This window comes from Vanessa tameamea, chromosome 19 (assembly GCF_037043105.1).
Source record: "Vanessa tameamea isolate UH-Manoa-2023 chromosome 19, ilVanTame1 primary haplotype, whole genome shotgun sequence".
NCBI lineage: Eukaryota > Metazoa > Arthropoda > Insecta > Lepidoptera > Nymphalidae > Vanessa > Vanessa tameamea.
Window position 1 is genome coordinate 6,916,960 of NC_087327.1, and position 23,570 is coordinate 6,940,529.

The 23,570-nt window shown below is 31.0% G+C and overlaps 3 protein-coding genes across 4 annotated transcripts in view; 1 reads left to right on the forward strand and 2 right to left on the reverse strand.

Moving 5' to 3' along the window:
• Positions 1-822: 822 nt before the first annotated feature.
• LOC113399481 (protein PF3D7_1417600-like) lies at positions 823-6,256 on the reverse strand. 2 transcript variants are annotated; one of them, XM_026638629.2, is made up of 5 exons: positions 6,065-6,256; positions 5,680-5,851; positions 3,540-4,702; positions 2,177-3,083; positions 823-993 (listed from the first exon to the last, which is right to left on the reverse strand). In XM_026638629.2, exons 2-5 carry the CDS (start codon positions 5,849-5,851, stop codon positions 947-949), a joined length of 2,289 nt encoding a protein of 762 aa, XP_026494414.2. In that variant the 5' UTR covers positions 6,065-6,256; the 3' UTR covers positions 823-946. The 2 variants fall into 2 exon arrangements, with proteins under 2 accessions (XP_026494414.2, XP_026494415.2); XM_026638630.2 differs by having other exon boundaries at positions 859-993; positions 2,152-3,083; positions 6,065-6,255.
• Positions 6,257-6,895: 639 nt separating this feature from the next.
• Positions 6,896-23,130, reverse strand: LOC113399483 (serine/threonine-protein phosphatase 2A 56 kDa regulatory subunit epsilon isoform). The gene is made up of 8 exons (XM_026638631.2): positions 22,202-23,130; positions 20,928-21,124; positions 19,163-19,357; positions 12,969-13,159; positions 9,856-10,069; positions 8,836-8,955; positions 8,422-8,651; positions 6,896-8,340 (listed from the first exon to the last, which is right to left on the reverse strand). The coding sequence occupies exons 1-8, from the start codon at positions 22,338-22,340 to the stop codon at positions 8,244-8,246; spliced, it is 1,383 nt and encodes a 460-aa protein (XP_026494416.1). The 5' UTR covers positions 22,341-23,130; the 3' UTR covers positions 6,896-8,243.
• The window catches only part of LOC113399485 (salivary glue protein Sgs-3), a 271,041-nt gene continuing 259,037 nt past the window's right edge, over positions 11,567-23,570 (forward strand). Inside the window, exon 1 of the mRNA XM_064217944.1 lies at positions 11,567-11,576. The gene's annotated coding sequence lies outside the window, so the exon portion shown is untranslated. The remainder of the gene's footprint in view (positions 11,577-23,570) is intronic.

The window sequence follows — 23,570 nt, forward strand, 5'->3', positions numbered from 1 at the left end:
ATTTATCATTAAAAATAATATACTTTATGCAAGTAGGCTTTTACAAGCACTTTTGAATCCTCGTCTAACAAACTATATTAAGCGAAACTATCACCGGTTCGGAATACAGATTCTATCAAGAAGAAGAAACTCAGTAGTTATTCTTTTTCAACATTTCACAAAAATACAGTTAGTTAAATACAATTATCTATGTATATAATATACCCTGCCTGATGGTTAACTAGCTCCCACACTTTTTTATCATCTATATAATCTTATATTGAATAAAATGCCTTTTATACCAATATATTTTTTTACAAATGATTTGAATTTATGAAACGGTAAAGTTTAATGAATATATATTATTATTATACATATTGTATATTGAAGTGTATACGTTCGTGATACTGTTTGCCGTCACGGCATACGGCAAGACGAGTTGCTTTTATCCACGAAAGGTGCGCCGATAGACGTTTCGCATCAAAAAGCTAAAGTCGCAATAAGGTGTCTTCTTTTTTTTTGTTAAAGGTTTGCTTATTCCACCACTCTTTTGTAATATTGGAGGTGGTGGGCGATTGTGCTTACCGAATTGGCGGCAATTACAAGTCGAACAGTAACAGACGTAATATAATTTAAATGTTACTTTTTTATTTATTGTCATAAACCTTAAATTTATTCTAAGACTATTTTGTGTTAAATTATGCTACCTATAAGCATAATCTAAGCAATATAAAATAGAATTATACGAAGACTAGCTCTTCTAAGGTATGATAATATTAAAAAAGAATATAGAAATTACATGAATTTTACCATTACATACATAGAAATATCGGGTTCGTAATGAAAAAACAAATATAAATGACAAATTTTAATAAATGTGTTAAATGTTTTACATTAAGTGCTAATTTAGATATAAACAATTATTAGTGAGATAATTTAATAAATCGTAGTACAGTTGTTATCGAATTTAGGAATTATTCCATACTAAAAAATACACCACCACATTCTGGAACTCTGGAAAAAAAGTATATAATTACTTTAGGTAAGATTAAGTAAACTTTTACATTTGGGTTTAATGTTTTAAAATTACACCTGTTCTTTGTTTTAACTTTAATGTTAGAGCTGAATGTCAATTGTACTCTTTCTAATTTATAGTCAAGAACAAAAAACTAACACATTTATAAAAATAATACAATAAAAAGTAAACATATATTTTCAAGTAATTGACTCAATGTGATGAGATATAATTTGTACACATATATTATTCGTTATTCAGAGAAGCGATTAAAATAATATGTTTAATAATATTTGATATATAAATAATTTCTACTGTAAATATTTTCTACTCAAGCAGGTACTGTTTTTAAATACCTTAATTAAAGTACAATGAAAAAACAACAAGTTGTAAAATAGAACACCTACGACAAATATTTTGAAATTACTGTAATTAAAAATCTATCTACCTGTACAGCTAAAATAAAAACTAAGATCCTGTTAGAACCATTATAATAACATTGCAACGACACTTGAAATATTAATAATAAAAACTGACGAAAAAATTAGAACGCAATTTTTTTACTGCCTGGATGGGCAAGAAGTACTTCATAAACATACATATGGCTATATAGTAAGCTATTTATTTATCTTTTGATATCGTTGGCTAAGACTTTAATTAATAAGCTTTAAATAATTCAAATAAAAAGCGCATCGGAGCGATCAATAACTCGTTATAATATGTAAACATCGGTTGATTTAATTTATGGAAGTTGAAAATTTTATCGAGATATTTTAGATAGAAATTTACATGTTTAACAGTCAAATTGTGACTTCTATGGACATAATATTTAAAATGGATTATTTTTTGCTTTTTATTAAAATATATGCAGTTTATATCATCAAGTATCGACTTTAAATATACCGCTCTGTGGTGAAAATATTTTCTTCTCGAAACAAGTTCAGAGCTTTCAAAATAGTATCACTTTTACTTTATCGATAAATATAAGCTACACTTTACTTTAAGTACTATCTACTTCTATTTAAAATATTATATATATATCCTAAATTGTACATATTATGTCAAAAGGCTCAAGAACGCAACCACTAACTACTTGTAACAATAATTAATACTAAGCAGTCATGCCTTGGCCTTAATAGAAGGGAAAGTATTATCACCTGATAATAAGATGTCTTCACTCACCGCGGACGACAGATGTGTCATTCCGGGACACCTTTGTGGGTAGAACCACATCGTGACATTCTCCAGAATTAATTAATTTTATATCATTTTCTACATGATCCGACGATACCGTTTCATCTAAAGTAACAAACGGAGTTACCACGTCCATTTCATCAGAGTTCAGAGATAAAGAATTAAGTTGATTCGATTTAATATCCGAATTAACTTCATTGTTTTCAATTGCTTCTGTTCCAACATTATTAATCATAGTTGGAATATTATCATCGTTTAATACATGTGTTGGTGTATGAACTTCATTGATATTCAATGGATGTAGGTCATAATCATTTGTAGGTTCGCATTTTAAATTATCATTATCACTATTTATTAACACTTCCTTTACCGAATCTACATCCTCACTTAATTTTCCACTATTATTACTGGGAGGTGAAATTGATTGAATAGCATCTTCTCTTTTTAATTGTTTTCGCCTTTCACTTTTATCATAACCTAGGGGATGCAAATTAGTCGAATTAGGAGGACTTCCATCTAAAGACAAATCGATAGAGGTGAGCATACTTTCATCTCTACTCATATAATGACCACCTTCTGGGACAATGTGTATATTTAAAACAGTTCTGTTTTTGCGACAGTCAACATCACCTTCTAAGGAAGTCATAGACTGTGCATCAGAATCAATTCCCGAAGTACTAGATGCTGTTTTGTTAAGATTAAAATTGTTTCTGACTAAAAAACCTCTTACATGGGCTTGTATTATGGTAGCGGCGCTCGATAAAGTAGAAGAATCATCAGTAGATAAGGATAAGGATTTTTCCTCATTTACTGTTTGTAGTACTGTATCCATTCTACTTATCCCTAAAGACCTTCGATCTTTTATTATATTGTTATTAGACGTAACTTCATCGTCCTGAAAGATAAATATTTCTATATAAATCATCAAAGTAAACAACAGACAAGTTACACAATTCATAATTTAACACATAGATATATGTTAATTAAATGTTTCTTGTGTTGTAAGAAATACTAGGTTTCGTGTATTTTATAATTAATTAGTTAATTTTTTATCTCTTTAAATTGTGTATAACAATAAATATTATCTATCTAAGTTGGATTGTTAGAATAAAGCCATGAATGGTAAAGATATTGCTTTTGGAAACAAACCATTTTACTAGCTTTTTTCTAACTCATTAGGCTGAAGTTTCTGGTGAATATACAATTTTATTATTTTTGTACATGGAAAATTACTGTTTAATAAAATTTGACTTATTGCGATTTTACATGTGTAAACTGTCTTTAGGACGGCCAACTTCAATTGCACGTAAATTACAAACTACCTCCATGGATTATTTATGATTTTAAATACCTTTTTTTCTTTATCTTCAATCAGCAAATTCATATAAATATTAGCGGAATCGTCAATACTAGAAGTTTTGTTTCTGAAAAGAAAGGATCTAAATACTTTCTGTATAGTAATTGCAGCTGTCTCTAAATCCATTGAGTTATTATTAACATGCCCATGTGATTCGGCATATTTGTTTTTTAATTCGCCTTCGGTAGGTTCATCAAAAACTTTAACATTTGTATTAAGATTTTGTTTATTTACTGATTCGGTGATTTCATCACTATTTCCTTCTAGATTGTTTTCTTTGACTATTATATCGTTACTTATAATGTTTTTGTCAATAGAACTTGTTTTCTCTTCTTCTGTCGTTTCTACAGTGGTATCTTCTACCTTGTAATTTTTTTCTTCCTCTTCATGTTTATCCTTTGGGATATTATCATTATTACCACTAAGATCTTTATGTTCTACTAAGTTAATTGCCGTGCTAGAGTTTTTAATTCCATTAAGCGCATTATTTGTCTCTTTACCATCAATAGATTCAGTATTGTCTGTCAAAATATTCAGATTTATTTTATTGTCGTTGTTTACATCTACAACTGTAATGTCGCTGTCTTCAATATTTTTTGGCTTAGACGCATTTAAATCAGTTTGTTCATCGAAATTCGTATTATCTTTTAAAACTTTTCGTTCATTTTGATCATCTACGCATATTGTCAGTTTATCATTATTTTCGAAACATTTTTCTTCAGTGCCGTTATCATCAGTCCCTTCAATTAGTTTGATTTCGGAAGACTCTTCTTCTATTTTGTTAATTTTATCAAGCTCAGAATTAAATAGCTTAACGTTTTGTGACTCATTTCTTAGGTCAATGTTGTCTTCTGGTTTTAAATCGGATGTTGTAATATTTATTATATTAGCAACTTGTGTTGCCCCCACAATGAGTTCATGTTCGATGTTACTTGTAAGATGGTTTTGTGGAATTTTTACAATATTTTCTTGAATGTACTGCTCTGCCTCGATATCATTTTTGTGCACCATATTGTCATTTAAATATTGGTCATTTTGAACATGTTGTAATAGCTGCATTTTTTTATCAAACTCATCACGTCGCTGAGCTTCTCTATTCCTTATTTTTGTAGTAGCTTTCGCTATTTTTTGTTTTAACGTTAGGGTGACTTTCGTTGCTACAATGCAATTTACATTAGATTGACTAAAATAACAACTTTCAGGGCTTTATTTAGTAGGGCTTTGTACAAGTACGTCTGGGTAGATACCACCCCATTACCATTTATTTTAACACCAAACAGCAATACTTTGTATTGTTGTATTCTCAAGGTTGGTGGCGCATTGCAGATGTAAGCAATGTTTAAAATTTCTTGCGGCGTCAATGTCTAAGGGCGTTGGTGACAATTTACCATCAGGTGGGGTATTTGCCAACCTATTTCATAAAATAATGGATAAGTATTAAAAATGAAATATGGATTAATTATTATTGACATGGTAAAATACAAAAATAAAGACATGTTTATAAAAATGATGACTTTTTTAATTTTGGCTATAATCGCTGACAAGCCAAATGCGCGAGATATATTACAACGAACAAGTGCGTGTGCAAACATAGGTTTATTCTCTTGAGTCAGCCAATCCGACACAATAAGATTTAGGAGCAGAAACAACGAATTTCAAGCTTTACGAGACTCGGGAATATAAGACTATCTAGGTCTTTCTTAAATTCAGGCTACTATTGAAACATCTCTGACGCAGAAACTCTTTTTTCGTCGGTCAGACTTTTTCGACAAGAATATACAACCTTGGAAGCTAGGACTCAAGATCAACGAGGCAAGTGTGAATAGCCCACTCCAACCTTACACGTTTCTCGTGTTTGGCTATGAAGGAAAACAGCATTAGGAAACCCACATGTAACGAAGAAGAGTATTTTAACAGATTTCGTAAGCATAGAGGCTGCCTTTAAAAATAATATTTTTGCGCTGTTTCTTTGCCTTGCATCCATCGTAAAATACAACACTAAATAATATGTTTCTATAATTATTATTGTGACGAATTGATTATAAAGAATTTGAGTCATCAAAACATAATAATAATATTTTGTCGGAGTATATTTACAACAGACATTACAATAAATAATGAAATGTGTACGTACTTGGGCCGTCTCTAATTTGTAATAACTTGTGCATGTGCTCAGCGCAAAACTCATAAACTTCAGTTGGATTATTTTTAAGAACTTCTCTCGCAAGTCCTTCCATTAACTCCACTAGACCAGGAGGCATTTTCGGTACAGGAGCGGAATAAACGCGTGAACTTCTGATATTCATCTAGAAGGTAAATTTAAATAAATATCTATAAAAAAATTTTTTTGTCCATAGCGTTAGGTCATAACATGAGGTTCTAGATACTTACCTTTGACAAGATATCTCTTGCAAGATTCTCATTTATTGTACATTTTTCCTTTTCGTTCGATATTATATAATTATATATGTATTTTATGGTGCAATAATAAATGAATAAATTTACTTAAAATTACTTACCTTAATTTCAAACGTGGTTGCCGTACTGCAGAGGTAACTATTCTACGTCGACCAAGGTGTTTGTACGGTCGGTAGCTATGGCAATGCGATTATGTAAATCTTGATTTTATCCGTAGTATTGATCCTATTTGGCGCAAGTACAATGTACGCAATCAATTTTGTTAAAAGTCTCAACAAAATATTTAATATAACTTGGTGCCAATATTTTTAATAAGATAATGTAATAATTACATGAATTAATCAAAAGCATATCTTTCAATTTATAAGAACACAGGTTTCGTTTTACCATTTTGAAATAAATGAAATTCTTCAGCATTTTTGCATAATATAATTCAATAGATATCGTGTAATAAGTTTTTTTTCTGCATTTACTGCTATACTCCTTGATCCTTTCATTAAATAATATATTATTGTAAGATTTATTAAAACTTATTAGTTTCCTACAATTTAAGCATGTGGTCATTAAAAATATATATTTTTAAACTACTAGTGATATTGACCTGAACTAAGATCGATCGAATTTATGACGTTGCCAAATAGGAAAGTAAGAAAGGTTATTATTATTGCATTGTATTAGTAATTATTTTATAAAGTACTTCTATCATTCGTATTCCTACGAAGGAGCTGTTATTGGTAGTCAAAACTTCGCTTCGAAATATAATCATTTAATTCAAGGTTATATAAGTAACTAAATTACTCTAGGTTTTTTTTATATATATTTTTCATATCTACATGTATATTCGAAGTTTAATATCTGAAGTATTCATTAAGGATTTAGGGATAAGGACGTTTCATATACTATACAATTCATGGATTAAATAAAAACGAAAATAAGAAAAATGCAAGCTCAAGTAAGCTCAGCACTAATGGTTACGAATTAGTTTTATTTCTTTACAGATTTGTGGTACAACTGGTACAAGAATTATCAAAATTTTCATAATATTTGTTTTTTTTTTATTTACCCAAGTACACATATTTTACAACACAATTATTGTTTATGTTTAACCTAAATAATCGATATTCATAAAAATAAATTTCCATTAAAAGAAAATAGATTATTATATCCGATATTCGAATGTAAATTCGAACGTAAATGAAAAACTAAGTAATGTGAAAATGACTTGTATATTTGTTTGCAGTTAGCTCATAACGAGTAGGACGTGAGGAGAGGCCGAGCCGCCGCGCCTACGCTTACATTTACTTAAACAATTCAATTCATGTGAGTCAACTTCTTTATTTCCATACTGTGTACTATAATAGTAATTTATATATAAGATCATATAATTTTTGTAATGTTAATACATTTTACATAACAAACATCTCCATAGTGTACATACATACATACGCACGTGCTGGCGTGTCGTACATACTATATACAGAGGCGGGCGGGCACCGTCCGCGCTGCTCTACAGTGATCATAGAAAAATTAATGGCTACAGCAATATCATACAAATGAATGACTATTTTCTTAAAATTATCATATCTACTTCGACATCGTTCTACTCCAATATGATTCACTTACCTTTTTTAGTTTTGATCGTGCCGAACGCATGTAACATTCATAGTCTCCAGTTCGCATCATCGGTCCCGCAGCTATGTATAAAAATCACACTGCCATAAATTTATAATAAATAAATGCCTATTTACACTATGTATCTATACAAAATGATAGTACGACAAAATTACCATTAGTAGCCAGCATCTAGTTAAACCAAAATTCGACAGAACGACTACGGGCGGGCCGGAGCGGCAGCCGGGCCCGCGCACTAAACAAATTACATCTTCGAATTTCACTATTAATTTTTTTTTGTACAATCATTTTCAGCCGAAAGCCGGGTGCCCGATAAATACAATCATCGGTGTTTCGAAATGCGATACAATCGATCATGCATCAATAATACATACAACTTTTAACTTATCGAACGATTTAACAATATTAAAAAATCCTAAAGTAATCTAGTATCCTACGTAAACGAATATAAAATACTAGTACAACAATGACGGTGCATTCGGGACGCGGAACTCGGAGCGGTCGGAGACGTCGGCGGATCCACCCGAACGAACGAATCATTAGAGGTATAAAAAATTAATAACGTCATTAACAAAAATGTAATCGCATTGAAAATATGAAACATAGGTGAAAATAAACCGCATCGCATTATCTAGCCGCCGGAGGGAGTCACTTGGCCACGCCCGCGGCCTGGCGCTTGTGGCTGATCTCCATCTCGCCCAGCCGCTTCCACAGCTCGTCGCGCTCCTTCTCGCGCTTCTTCTCTCTGCGGACACATCGACAGTTAGCCCTCGCACCCAGCGGTACCGACACACCAGCTCTAGCCGAACACCGCAAAGCTACTCACTTCTGCCGTTCCGCCTTGTAACTCGCAGTGAGCTCGTCGAACAGTTTTGAGTTCATTTCCATGAAGGTCTTGAGCACGTTGTACACGAGGGTCACTATGGTCTGGTTCCAATGTTCCTTGCTCATCCTATACAGTGCGGGGAACATTATTGGCATTATCACTTGGTTGTTTTCTTCCATGAGTGATAATATATATTCGTTGTTCCAATAATACAGTGCTCTTTCGGCCACCTGGAACAATATTTTACACACATTTTTATAAAACACGTCACAAACGGTACATATACTTATTTATACTTGACATGTAATTAAATAACAGCAAGTATAAAATTTAAAAAATTAATTTAATATATATAAATAAATAAGTACCCTTACTATAAATAAACAAATTAATATGTTAAAAAAAGTCAATCACCTGGAAATGTGGACTAGACACACATTTTGCTATTTGCCTAAACAATGGCTCTTGGATTTTAGCAAATTGTGCTGGTTCAATGACGTCCAAAATCTCTTCGATTTCACCGAGGAACATGACCTGAAATTGAAAAATTACAAATGTTACTAAAAGTATCTTACATCTATTTTATACTCAATTTCCAAATTAATCACAGCTTCGAGGTAATTGATATGGGAAAGACTAACGATATGGTTTGAGGGACTGCAAAATATAAAATCGCATTGTAAACAAATCAAATCATACTCGAAGTCAGGAAAATCTTGTTATCTTACTAGGTGGTAAGGCTTAGTGCAAGCCTGAAAGGTGAGTTAGTGCAATTACAGACACCAATAAAACAACATCTTAGTTCTTGAGAGGTGCCGGCCCATTGGCGGTGTAGTTGATTGGATAAAATTTATTAAAGTGCCGATTTATTTGGACGGGCGCTATTATTCTCCATCGTGAGGCCCATTTGCTTGACTGCCTAATCATCCATCTTAAGTGACTATATTCTAGACATTTTGGTTCACTATTATTACATTATACGCCATATTATTACATACCTACTGAATATAAAATTCCATGAACACATGACGCAAATATGTGTGCACGTCATACTACGAGTGCAATGACAATTTTTTTTAATTATTTCATAGACGTGTACAAATTGCTACAAAACGTCAGCGTGGTTGTAGCTGAATATATTACTAGCATAGATGAACATTTCTAGAACATACGGCTACACCAGCGTTAATGATAATGACAATAGTATTTTACAAAAAAAAATACGAAAATAACATTAATTTGCTACATTATTTAGTTTTTTTTTTAAATAAAAAAGTATTTATGTACTAAGAATTAGCGACAAAAAAAAGGAACAATAGCAATGTTCTAAGCGAAGCTACTTACAGATCAGTAGGCGGCCCGTGTTTTCCTTTTAGCCACTGCGGTCTCGTTCATTCATAATACTCTCGATCAAATGTAAGGATGAGTACAAACCTCTTTCTGCGAGCATGTCTTGGGCCAGAACTTGAGTAGTCCGCGCACAACGGGCTCGGTGAGCGTGGCGTCTTTCTCGAGGAACTGCACGACGCAGTAGGCGAGCTGCGCGTGGTACAGCGACAGGCACTTCACCTTGTGCAGCGGCAGCAGCACCTTCACCAGGAACTGTTTGTGCTCGCTCTTCAGTGGCAGAGCGAACCCGTTTATTATACTGCAAATTATCGTGTTTACTTTAGACATTTCAATATTATATAAAAAAACATATTTTAATATCTTACAACTAACTCTTATTAAGTATATTTTTAAATTTCAGTTGAATTAACGTTATTTCTATTATATTAGACAGACGAATTCACAACGTGTTTCAAGAAGACTACTGTTTCCTTGACATCACCGAGGAGTAGAAACGTTGTTATCAAGTCGTTTGTAATATCGGACCGGTGTAGTTAATAATATTCAAATAGTTATGTGATGGAACTATCACGTGTATCTCGTAATCGTATTGTATTCCATCACGAGTCTCCACAGGTAAACAACACAACAAAGCCGATTGTAATTCATTTTAACATACTGGTATAGCCTAGGTCCTGGATAATTAAACGAGCAAAATATGCGGATGGAGTCATGGAAAACTAGTATATTAATATGAAACAGATTAAAAGGATCGTACCTAAATTCTAATATAATTTCACATTCTGTCTTTAACTGTTTTTGCTTATATATTACTATCAGCAGTATGAACACTGAAAATGGTTTAATATATCGATATTTAACATGCTATATTCATAATTAAATATAAATTTATTTACATTAAATCTGTTTTTTATTTAAATTTAATTGATAACTCGGAAAATTTAAGTTATAAATGAGAAAATTATATAAAAAAAAATGAAACTGTATAGGTAGTTACAGTAGCGATGTCAAGTGTTTAGTAATTTCCTCGTATATTCCTTTTCTTTATGCTATATGTATCCTACAAAGTTCCGAATGTAACCACTCCCACACACCATACAAGCCAATCTATCTGTATCGCTTGACATATACTTATCCAAAATGTACAGATACGAATTCGCATAACAATTATAAAAATGTTTAATACTATTTTCACTCCAGTTTGACATGTAGGTAAATCGATTTGTAATCCTGATTGGAGATTACATAGAAAATATATTTAAAAACATGCAGTCCTGACATTGTATACGTTTAGCTTGTTTTTGTCACTATTCTATGCGAACTGCGAAGCGACAGTCTAGATGTACCTTGAAAGATTAGATAGATGCAATGCTCTTTAAACTCGACATGGAGTGCACTCGTAATTGCAGTTTCATTTATATTTTAAAATACAAAGAATATGTAAAATTGACAGTGTATTTGAACTAAACATATTTATAAATAAGAAATCTAATAAACAAGTTAATTAGTAAAGAGAAACGGTAATTATAATATAGATAGACGTTTGTTGAATAGCTTGACGAGATAAATACGTATAGCCTATTCCAATGGACGTAGCAATAAAGGTAAACAAACCTTAGATTTACTATGTCATGCGATTTGCTAATAACTCAGTTATATTAATCACTACTAAGAGTTTATGATTAATATATCTTTATTTATAATACGACAATATTACACCTATCTACACATTTCCACTTTAATTTTACTTCAAATTTCAATAAAAGTTTCGTCGACGTTCAAAACGCCTTTTTTTCGCAAAACCATAGTGAATATCATTAATTAATCAAGCTCTCGAGCAATGATATCGCGTCAATTTGCTGTTAAATGTAGTTTATTCGGCTTTTCTCCTCTTACGGTTGTAAAAGAGTATCAATAGTAATTTGTGCGCGTCAGAATCGAAGATTGTATTTCATAGAGCCTGTAGGTAAACCGTTGAACTATTAAAGGTTCATACAAACATTAACTACTCAACATAATTTAATATAGATGTTAAATCAGAAACTGATTTGCCGATTTTCAGATAGGATATAATATATACGTTTAATTGTGTTTGATTATTTACAATCTATATCCAAACTGGTCGTAGCTTTATATTTAATAAAATCTTGTAAGTGATTTAAAAGTGCTGCCTAATGCTGCTTTTAAAAGCATTTTTGAATAAGATATATTTTGATTGTGTACTTATATGAACAATATAATTTTAAATTATATATATCAAACAGAGAAATTAGGTAAGAAAATCTTTATTATGGCGTAGTAGATCAGTTCGCGAATGTTATTAACATTAATCATTTAATTGCGTAATTAGATCAATGTCGAGAGTCAGAAACGTAGGCTTAATTAACATTTCAGAAACAGTTATAAATGTAGGTATGGATATAACAACCCTAATTTTTTAATATATAATATATATAATACTAGCTTCCCACCCAACTTCGTACGGGTAAATTTCATACATTTTACCCCACCCCTACTATGCACAATTTAGCGTTATTCGCAACGAGGCCGTTTTTCTAATATATAAAAGGAACTCGACCACCGAAAGTTATCCAGTATTCACGTTTAGATTTAAAATTGTGTTGGTGGTTAAAATATGTCCTCCAAAGTTCTTAAATTTTGCATAGCTCTTAGCTTGTTGAAACTTAACTTCACAAGTGGTGCGGTAGATTCGGATTTAAAATTATGCAGTTATGCAAAGTTATTCTTTTTGACCACTCATTCCTATCTCGTATAGTTCAGTTCAGTTATTAAAATATATAATAATCCTTATCAAGTTGTCTACTAGACAAAATTGTGAGTTGTTAACAGCGCTTTTATAGATGTTAGAGATAATTAAAAAACAAACGGTGCCATGTATGACGGTGATGTGTTAAGTTGTTTCGTTACTATTCTCAATATTTTACATTTCGGACTACATAACACATTTTGACCACCATTTTTAAACAAAATAAGAGTTATTAAAATAACTTAAAATACTTTATCAATCATGGTAAAGTAAATGCATTAGACGTATAAAGTTGAACTGATATATTCTAACAGAGGTATGATTGATGAGTGAACTACTGAGTTCAGTTCTTCCGAAGAGGTGCAGCTAGCACTTAATATAAAAAAAATGAATAAAGTAAATGTCGATTTTTAGTGGAAAACAAACTCACCTTCCCAATATTTCAAGTAATTCACCAACGCCATTAAAATGTTCAGTTTCATAGACGAATCTTAGAAAAATGTTGTTAATCTGTTTTCGTATGAAGGCTCGCAGACCCAAGAACTTGCCGTAGATGCGGTGGAGTACGGTCTTGAGGAAGTCGCGCTCGCGGGGGTCCTCGGAGTCGAACAAATCTAAAAGCTGTAACACAATATTACGCCATTAGATATATTTATCGCATTTTATTTTATTATTCGGTAATGTGTGTTCAAGAATGTATATGTAAATCAAGATTGTAATTCTGTTTGATTTTTTTTAAAGGAACTGTAGCAATAAATAGGAATATTAGTAATTCCTTAATTAATTTGGAAATTAATTAAGGAATTACTAATATTCCTATTTACCCCTCCTTTTAAGCTGAACATTTGTGTTAGGGTGGGTACGACAATAGCCCAAGGGGTCAGGATCGATCCTGCGACTTGGTACATCGCTAAGCGGCCCGGAAACCATTGCGTTATTGACGCTTCAAAAATGTATATACTAATATTTCAATTGATATAATTAGAAATAAGTAAACAAGTGCGCTCAAGATTAATTTCTAGTATGGTTGTGTTCCGGTTTGAAGGGTGAGTGAGCCTACCTAATCGCGAGTACAAGTGTCATATTAAGATCTTAGTTGCCAAGGGACGCATTGACCGTGTAAGAAATGTTTAATATTTCTACCAGTGGCAATGTCACCCATAGAGGGTGGTTACCAATTGCTATCAAAAAGGTGGACCGTTTGGCATTCTACTTATTTATTTGAAATAAAAAAGTAACAATTTTTTTTGTTAATTCAAGCTTAAAGTTAGGGGGCGTTCAAGTATTACGTAACGCAATTTAGGGGGGAAGGGGGTGTCTCGTATAACGTTACGATGCGTCACAGGGGAGGGAGGGGGTTGTTGTAAGAAAGCAACACGTTACGTAACATTGTTTTTTTTTTTTTAAATAAAAAATCGGGGAATTAAAACTCCCAAATTGGCAACCTGTGGGATCTATTTCACATCTCACAAGAATGTTCAAATGCACTGTCGTTACGTGCATGGCAAGACTGTCTCAGATCTCAGACGAAAACGATTATGTGTAAAGCCAAAAATTTATAAAAAATAAACAAAATCCCTTGTTTTATTTAGTATTATTACCGCAAAGTTAATTAAAACTATACCAAAGATAATAACTATAACATAACTTTTTGCGACTTTAGGATAAAAATGGTCACTTGATTGTTACGTAACGTTTAGAGAGGGTTTACAGAAAAACGTTACGGTGCGTTATAAGGGGAGGAGGGGGTTCAAAAATCTTCAAAAATTGCGTTACGTAATACTTGAACGTTCCCTTACACATAGACAGCACGTTCTCAAACATCGAACAGTATTCAATTTAAATTGTTAAATGTAGTAAGTACACTACACATAAAACCGCAACCAATTCAATATAGCTCTGAATAATTACATAATCTTACAGAATGACAAACAAAACCAAACCACATACATCGAAGTAGCACACTCGACATATTAAGATTATCTTAATTAGCAACTCCTATTGAATCAATTTTTATCCACGACTTTTAATTATATTAATGGGTTTAATTAGAAAAATAAGTAGATTTGTATTTCAAATGAATGCTCAAAGTTTTCTGAATTTCTAAACATTATAATTTGCAAGTAATTCTTTCATTACGAAATGTCATACAACGCTCTACATGAGTAGAGTTCGAATGAACAGCGCCCGTCATTGTGACTAATTGTAACTAAACTTGCTCCTGACAGGGTCCGGAATACAAATAAAACGATGCTGTGTTCTTATGATATATGACTAACTGCGTTAATATTCTCCGTGTGTTAGTAAACTATCTACACACCTACCTAACGGCCTTGTATTTTTTTCTTTCATTTATACGACAGGTTTTTACATAATAGCAATACAATTCTCAAAGAACACATCGTATCTCACTCGTGAAATCTTGAAACCGATTTACATTGATACGCTATTTTTATGCGTGTTTCCTTTAAATTTTATACTATACTACTTGACTACAATAAGTCAATATCGCGTTTAACTTTCCGACATTTCGCGTTCGTGTTTTGCGATGAGTTTCGAGTTTGTTCTTACGCAGTACTAAATATTTTATTATGTATTTATAAAAAATAAATGTTATTATTCAATCATTCTTTAAATATAAGAAACAATACGCATTACATATTTATATTATATACCCAGTAACAGTTACTGTTGAAATGTTCCATACAATGTTTACAACAACGGCGAAAGGTTAGATAGTGTAGATTTATACGTGATTAAAACATGCACAGAACAGAATGATTAAAGTGTAAACAGTATTCCAGAACGATATACTTCATTTCATTCTACAATCAAACGATCAGATTTAATCTCTAGTATCGAATTGTATTGTAAACAAAAACAATTATGAATTTTAAACTGCAAAATGTTTTCGTCGAATGAATAAACACAACTACGTCGTCCATATACAATCAAAACAAAAAAAGAGACTCGAGTGACAGAGTGAAATTGGTAAATTAAATAATAAAACAAATTTATTCATCCTCCTCGACACTTAACTCCCTTTATATTCTCATATTATTCGGAACTTCTTTTTATATTCTCCTGTTATTTACGATCAATTATATATTTATTATTTTTGAAGTTTCGTCTCGCTTTACCACAGGATATGGATAATATGTTAAATAGCCTATAACACACCCCGACAATAGGGCTATAAAACGCAAAAATATTTTTAATTTAGTAGTAGTTACAAATATAAACGCGCTCCGACTGTCAGAAACTCTATATTTATTAAATTAATCTATACTATGACCGATACCTCTTCACGCTTAAATCGCTGAACCGATTTAGATTAAATTTGGTATGGAGATAGTTTTAGTCCCAGGGAAGGACATATAGGATGTTAAAAGGAGGGTGACAGTTCTATAGACAAAGTTTTATAAATTTGCGCGTGTAAAGCGCAAGTTCAGTTCCAGTAGGTGTATAATAAATTGAGAACTTATCAAAGTATCAAGTTTTATTTTTTATTTGGATACACGGTACCCTAACAATACACTTATACCGTATTGAAAAGATTATGTATTTATTTGATCTCCTTGTATCACGATAGATTCGTGATCACGATACATTGTATAAATGGGTCAACGCTTCGAGGCAGGAAGTTGAGGGCAATATTATTATTACATATTACAAACAACCCAATAACATTAACCTCGTTGTCTTCCCAATTATCGATTTACGTATGAAAAAACATTAAAAAGGCATGCAATTATTAACTAATAGGTTTGACATTTGATGATGCAAGTTCGGTAATAAGCTTTGATAGGAATTAAAAATAAACTGCACAGACAACTTTTTACTTTGTGGTAGAGGTTAACAGTACACTTGGTGTTGGGACCTGCGAAGCCTTCTCATCATATACTCATATAAATACTTAGTATTATTGTGTTCCGGCTTGAAGTGTAATTTCATAGTATGTGAGTGTAATTTCAGGCACAAGGGACATAACTTCTATACTTCCCAAGAGAGGTTCGCGCGTTGGCGAGGTATGGAATGGTTAATATTTCAGAGTCAATGTCTATGGGCGGTGACTGTCTACTTGAAATTAAAAAAACGTATTTTCATGTACAAAGACAAAGTTTTCCAAAGTATCTATCACTTCATCGTTTAATCATCAAATTCTTAGGTACGTATACTATGATCACGATTTAATTAAAATGTAGGTCAATGGATTTAAATCATTCAACGTATTGACGGAGCGAGGCAAGATCTATTTATTATACGTTCAGACAACATTGACTTGTATGGTAAAGATATATGAATACTTTAGAAACTGTTCTTGAATAAACAGGTAACGTCGCGCAGGAAAGCCTATTGTCGATTTGATTAAAATGCAGAACCTAGCATCGGCTTGTTGATTAGATTTCAGTCAGAGTCAACTACTTTATATTTACCCTATCCGGGATATCGAACCCGGAACTAAAAGCACAGTAACCGAACAGGCTAACCACTAGACCAAAGGGACATTTATGGATATATCTTATATAACTATCGTTATGGCAGTGCAACTCCAATTTTCTTAGATAATAATTCTACTGAAGCCTAAAATGCCATACCAGTTCAGTTCAGTTTTAAAGTAATGAATGAAGCACTAATCCTGCTTGAAGACCGACGCATATTAATAACGAACTATTTCGACAACTTATAGAATAAAGATTTTTTAAACAATGAAAGACTGATAACAAAGTATATTTATTATTTTTGACAACAATAATGTTGTAATAAAAGTTTTTTGAAATAAAATCGTGCATAAAAATATATATATTTTTGTCATAATAAAAATTATATTTTAACTTGATAGCGCTTAACTTTATTTTAATTTTACTTTATTAAAAATTTTAGTTTTAACGATCAAAAGTGATTCTAAAATAACGTATTTTTTAAAAAATCAATTTTTATTTATGGCAGATTTTTAAATATCTCGGGTTAGCTAAATTATACAACTGATATACTTATAAATAGTTATGTGTGTAGCGCATAATTATATCTGATCCAATGAATACGACCGACACGTCGTATAAATACCTATCCAAAGAAATATAACGAGTCGAGGTGACCCCGGGGTATTAAATATGAACGGGGATTTTTACAGGGTTGCCGGTTCAAATCTGACCTAGGAATTAGGTTGTGAAGGAAACATTGCGTTAAAGGATGTTTACAAAAAATACTTTGGTTAGATTTATAACCATATAGGTACATTTTTACTCGCTATTAATAATACATTATATCTTATTTCAAAGTGTTTATAGCTGTAATTATAAAGGCAAATAAATAATATAAATATATATTTATCCTTTAAAAAAATGCCAAAAAATTATTACTTTTTTCCCCTGTGTACAAAAATGCATAATCAATAGCAACAAATATATTGAAGTTACATATCTATTGCATTTTCCTTTAAAATCTATGTTATTTGTGAATGTGAAAAACGCATAATAATTTAACAACATTGTCGACTAATTTTACGAAAATTAATAAATATAAAAATTACGATGCGGTTTTCCGGCAATCGTAAGTGTATTTAAAAAAATATTACACAAATAAAAATTCGGAATAAGTTCAATCTTCGATTGTCTACAACGGAATAGTAAGTACTATAACGGATTAAGACAAAAAAACTCGACATCGAACGACTTATGTCTATTTAATGATAATAATTAAGACCAGAAGCGAAGAACTTTTTATGAGTTGTGCACTCAAAGGTTGTCGTAAGCCACAAGCGTGGTCTTATGTAAATAATATATTTTAGTAATAATTATAATATGTATCTTATAGTTATCATTAGATCAACATACACTCTACTGTGACCATTTTGTGGTAACGACACCACAATTTATTACAGAGCGCTACCATCAGGCTCTGGTTTGTATCTGTATATTCTCAAATAAAAAAATCTATTCATTATGTTACAATTCGTTTATTATTAATATTTGTAAAAATAGAATGCGGAGGAACTGTCTCATGACATTACTACCAAGTATAACCTTCGTCAATAACGAAAATATTTATGAATGGCAACCGATCTTATGCTATTTCACTCGCACCCTACTTTCATCTCTATTGCACTCATAACGATTAGAAAAAAAGTCTGCGAACGTAAATAAGGTTCTATTTAAATATGTGTATTATTAATTTATGTTAGTAACTTTTCCAACAGAGCCAAAACAAGCTTAAATCATTGTTATTATTTGCTTTATATAATTAATACATGTCATCAAATTAATATAATTTTAATTCTACTTTAATCAGAAAAGGCGTCTGTACTAGTATAGTATCTCTAAATTACAGTCTATCATATCTGAATAAAGTATTATATACTCGTAAACTAAAGGCATAATGTAAGTAAATAAAATGATATTTCTCTTTTTTAGGATTTTACTTAACCTATTTATTTCCTCAATATAATTACAGCTTTTTATTTTGTAATAGTAATGGATGATCAGATGCAGAAAGATTACGAGCTCGATCTCCGGCTAGTAAAATAAATTTTGCAAATGGAATTATATAATTCACGTTATTATAAAAATCGTATAAAGCATTCAAAGATCTCTTACAATGTTCGAATTAAAAAATAAAAATTACCTGCAAAACAAATTTCTGGTCGATGACCTTCTTGCCGATTATGGGCTGAAAGTCAGAAGACTCGAGGAAGCGCAGGAAGAACTCGTACACTAGCTGGAGGTGTGGCCACGAAGCCTCCAGCGTCGGGTCATCTTCCTCCGGATCGAAATCGGGATTTTCACTCGGCGGCAAAGTCCGGAATAAATTAGCCGATATCTGTTGACAACATCATCGGGGTCAGTGTATTATGTTCAATTTTATAACATAGCAAGAAAATAAAATTGACACGATTGGTTCGACCGATTTTATACGAATCGATGATGTACTAAACATCCATTTACGGTTACGGACGAAATATTATCCAGTCGGGTCTTTCGCCACGCACGCCTTGAGATGGTCTGATATATAAGTTAGTAGACTTTTGTACACTATGCCCAAAACAAAAAAAACTTTAATTAAAAATGATGATGAACTGGTTTTAATATTAATGCTCGAAGTTAAAGGAAAACACTGAAGAAATATACATATATGCATTGATGGATTCTGTCACTTTAACCAAAGTTCTAAAGCACTATGTCCCTTAAATAGATGAAGAGGCTTTTTTCTGGAGTAAGATATTTACAGACTGGACTGTTAATGACTTTTTTTTTTAATAGTACCAAAATACACCTGCTTATCTTTTAAAAGTCGTGCATTTTTTTATACAAGGTATATTCATATTAGTATGTATGATAATTCTGTTAAATTTTATTTTTGTGTATTCAAAGTTGACAGTGAAGCTGGGTATATTAATAAGTATTTAATTTTATAATTATATATTTAGAAAATAGACAAATGAAAAGCTTGTAATTTCTATAGTCACATGAGTTCAATGTTAATTTGTCACTGAGTAATAAATATTAGTAACATTGTTGTGAGGAACAAAAGTGATAAAAGATAGAAGACATAACATCTGACATTTTATGATTACTAATGCTAATTATACCATTCTAAATTTGTTGTATTCAATTGCTACATGGGCAGATTATACTTTTTAATATAAAAAAAAATAATACTACTACTGCATCTATATTTTCAATGTGTCATTGTTTGGTTACTAAAAACCCGTATATTTTTATTTTCAATCTCAAAATGACTTAAGACTTATCATAGTAATATGTTTATTATAAAATTTATATTTAACAGATAGAATCAATTTTGTGTCATTTATATTTCAACAAGATGGAATACACAAATAGAGTAAAACATACTTTAGTGACAGCCTCTGCTACCCTCCCTCTCTCCTGTTAAGGTTCAGTCACCAAAACACCTCAGACAATTTTGCCTTTAGTGGCTACATCTGCCAAATTCCAATGGAACATGCAGTCACCACTTAAATCCTTCTTTAAAGATCCTACTTAGTAAACCATCATTTAAAACTACATATTTCTATCATTCAGTTTATATTAATTAATAAACATTTAACACTAAACTACAATCGTAATACACATAATTGTTGATAAACAAGTCTATTAACCAAATTAAAGGCAGATAAGTGCCTGTTAAGAAACACTTACTATATTCATACCTACATAACTATAACAATTAATTTTCAATTAAATGTATTGATAAAAAAGGAGCTTTAATAATAAGTAAATTCTTAATCACTTTCATTAGTAAAGGATTTATATCACTTTAATACAAAAAATAAAATATAAATTAAATTTTGTTTATTTATGTGTAAATAAAATTACCTATCAAATAAATATACAAACAAATTATAAAAATATTTTTTTTCAATAATTACCATTTTTATGATCTCTGGATAAAAAGGTTCAGTGAGTACTCCACTTCCAGGAGTGATGTACTCTACAAGCTCATTGAGTGTGGCACGCTTGATCTCTTTCCCCTTCACGTCGGCAACAGGATCCATAAAATCAAAAGCTACACAGCATTGCCGCAGTTTGCGAATAAATAGCTCCTCTTGTTCACCGCTTGGAACATCTGAAGGATAAAACAAGATTTTCATTATTTAAATGTACAATAAATTGTCTGTTAAATGTATAAGTCATCATAATTTACATAACAATTAGAATTTTTTAACATGTTCAACAGAATATATACTCTGATCACAATTTATAAAAGTATTACATGTTATAATTGATGTATTATTTAATAATAAACATGGTCAAATCAAAACAAATAAGATGACATGAGACAGTTATAAATATTTGATAATATAACTAGAAATAGAGATATATGGAAGAGAAAAACATACTGCACAAAACACAAAATAAAGAAGTAAAGGACAAAGAAATTGTGAATATAATAAAATCCGAAACTTCATCATTTTTCATTCATTTATAATTATGGATTTCAATAGTATTTCAGTTTCTATACACAATAGTATATTAAATTTAACTTGAAATTAAGATGTTATCAAGATTACTATGTGTGACCTATATTTTATTGTATGATAGGTATTGCAGTTAAGTGATTCATCTATGCTACATACAAATAAAAGAAAATGTAAGGTCTATGATTAATATTGAACATAATACTTAAAATTAAAAACCAAAAGAAATAACACAACAATTTTAAATTAATTTGTTCTATCATATATAAAAATTTAGCTTTTTAGTTATTAACATACTCATTGGTTATTTGGCCAAAAATAAATAATTGTTATTAACATTCATAGATAAAGCATTTTTTTTTTATTTATATGTGAACTCTAAGTAATTAAAATACTAATAAATAAATAAAGAATAATGCTAATGTTGTTATTTATTATTGATATAATAAATAAAAGTATTATATTTCATATTTATGATATATGTCACAACCAAATATGATTTACTTTTTAAAAATGTTTTTTTTGCATGATATATTTCATTTTTAATCCATATTTTATAACCTAACATCATAAAAAAAAAATTATCATATTCCAAGTAGACTAAGTCTAATAAGGAGTAAATAAGTAGTACAAATTAAAAAAAAATACACATATCAGTTAATATCATTTAACCTATTTTTGACAATCAAGAACTGACATTGGTTATGGTAAAGTGATTTACAAACCTTTTAAAAGGGGCAATGCCTGTAGCTCTACATCCTGCGTGTTGCGGTAACGCGAGGATCCTTGGGACTTCTTGGTCTTTTTCTTCATCGATCGCTTGGCAAAAGGGTCAATCCTATCCACAAACGTTCCCGAAGACATTTTGCTAATATAAAAGTATCCGAAATGACAATAGGTCGAGAACAATCAATGCAAAACTTGTTTTGATTCGGATAGATTCATGATCCAGCTCAATCTACGAATCAAACGCGCACTTGGGGTAAAGTCGCAGCAAAATATTAGAGCCTAAATAAACATTCCTTCGTCACACATGACGGTAATGGAGTGGTCACACTCAGGCCATATTTTAATACACTAAGATTCCACAAGTTACGTAATTTTAAAACGTCTTTATCACAAATACGACACAATAACAAAATAGAATATGTCCATTCACAAAATTAAGATTTATTTTCTGAGGCGTGTCACTAATACCTGAAGGCAGAAGTCACATATACATACAAGCCTCGTGTAATATCAGCCGGTCAGTCGATGACAATTTAATTTCCCCACAATAATCGTTGAAATATTTAAAGATTTCGAAAAATTAACACGAAAAACGTCAAAATCAATCAAGTATTGTCCTTCTTAGAGTAGTAGAAAACTAAAACGGCGATGACACAGAGCAAATTTTTAACACCAAAAATCTATCACCGTATTCTCGCCATCGCTCACCATCCGTTTCGATTCAGACAGTGAAACAAGACGCATTTTAATGTTAGGCACGAGAATATTTAGATAGTTTGCACTTTCACAAGAAAAAAATATTTATTTCTGCGACTTTTTCCACTAGGACAAACGATCAATTTACAAAAGCTATCTAGCTAAAAGATAATCATCACTCGTTTTGCTGTGAAAACGCCAGCACTCAAAAGTACCTATTTCTGAAAATAGATGGAGATATAAAAATGTTCCGATAGACAATTGAAGTACTCTCAATACTAAACTATTGAATAAAAAAAGCTTGAGCATTGAAATACTGTAAATAATGTATATATTTAATTAATAAGACAATTTATAAGATTGTTTTTCTTAACAATTTACAATAAACATTATTAAAAACAACTTACGTTTTCATACGGAAACAGTTTTTTATTTTACAAGTATTAAATTTTATGGAAGCGTTCTCATAACATTACACAGATAACAAAAACGTACTTTAAATTAAAAAAAATCAACGTTGTATATTTTAAAATAATTTTAACATTATTGTATCAATACTACACTGTACTATAATATATGTATGCATATAATAGTTATTTCAAATACATACTCATGAAATTGTTTTCTTTTTGAACAAATGAAATTAATTTAGTTAAACAAGTAAATAAC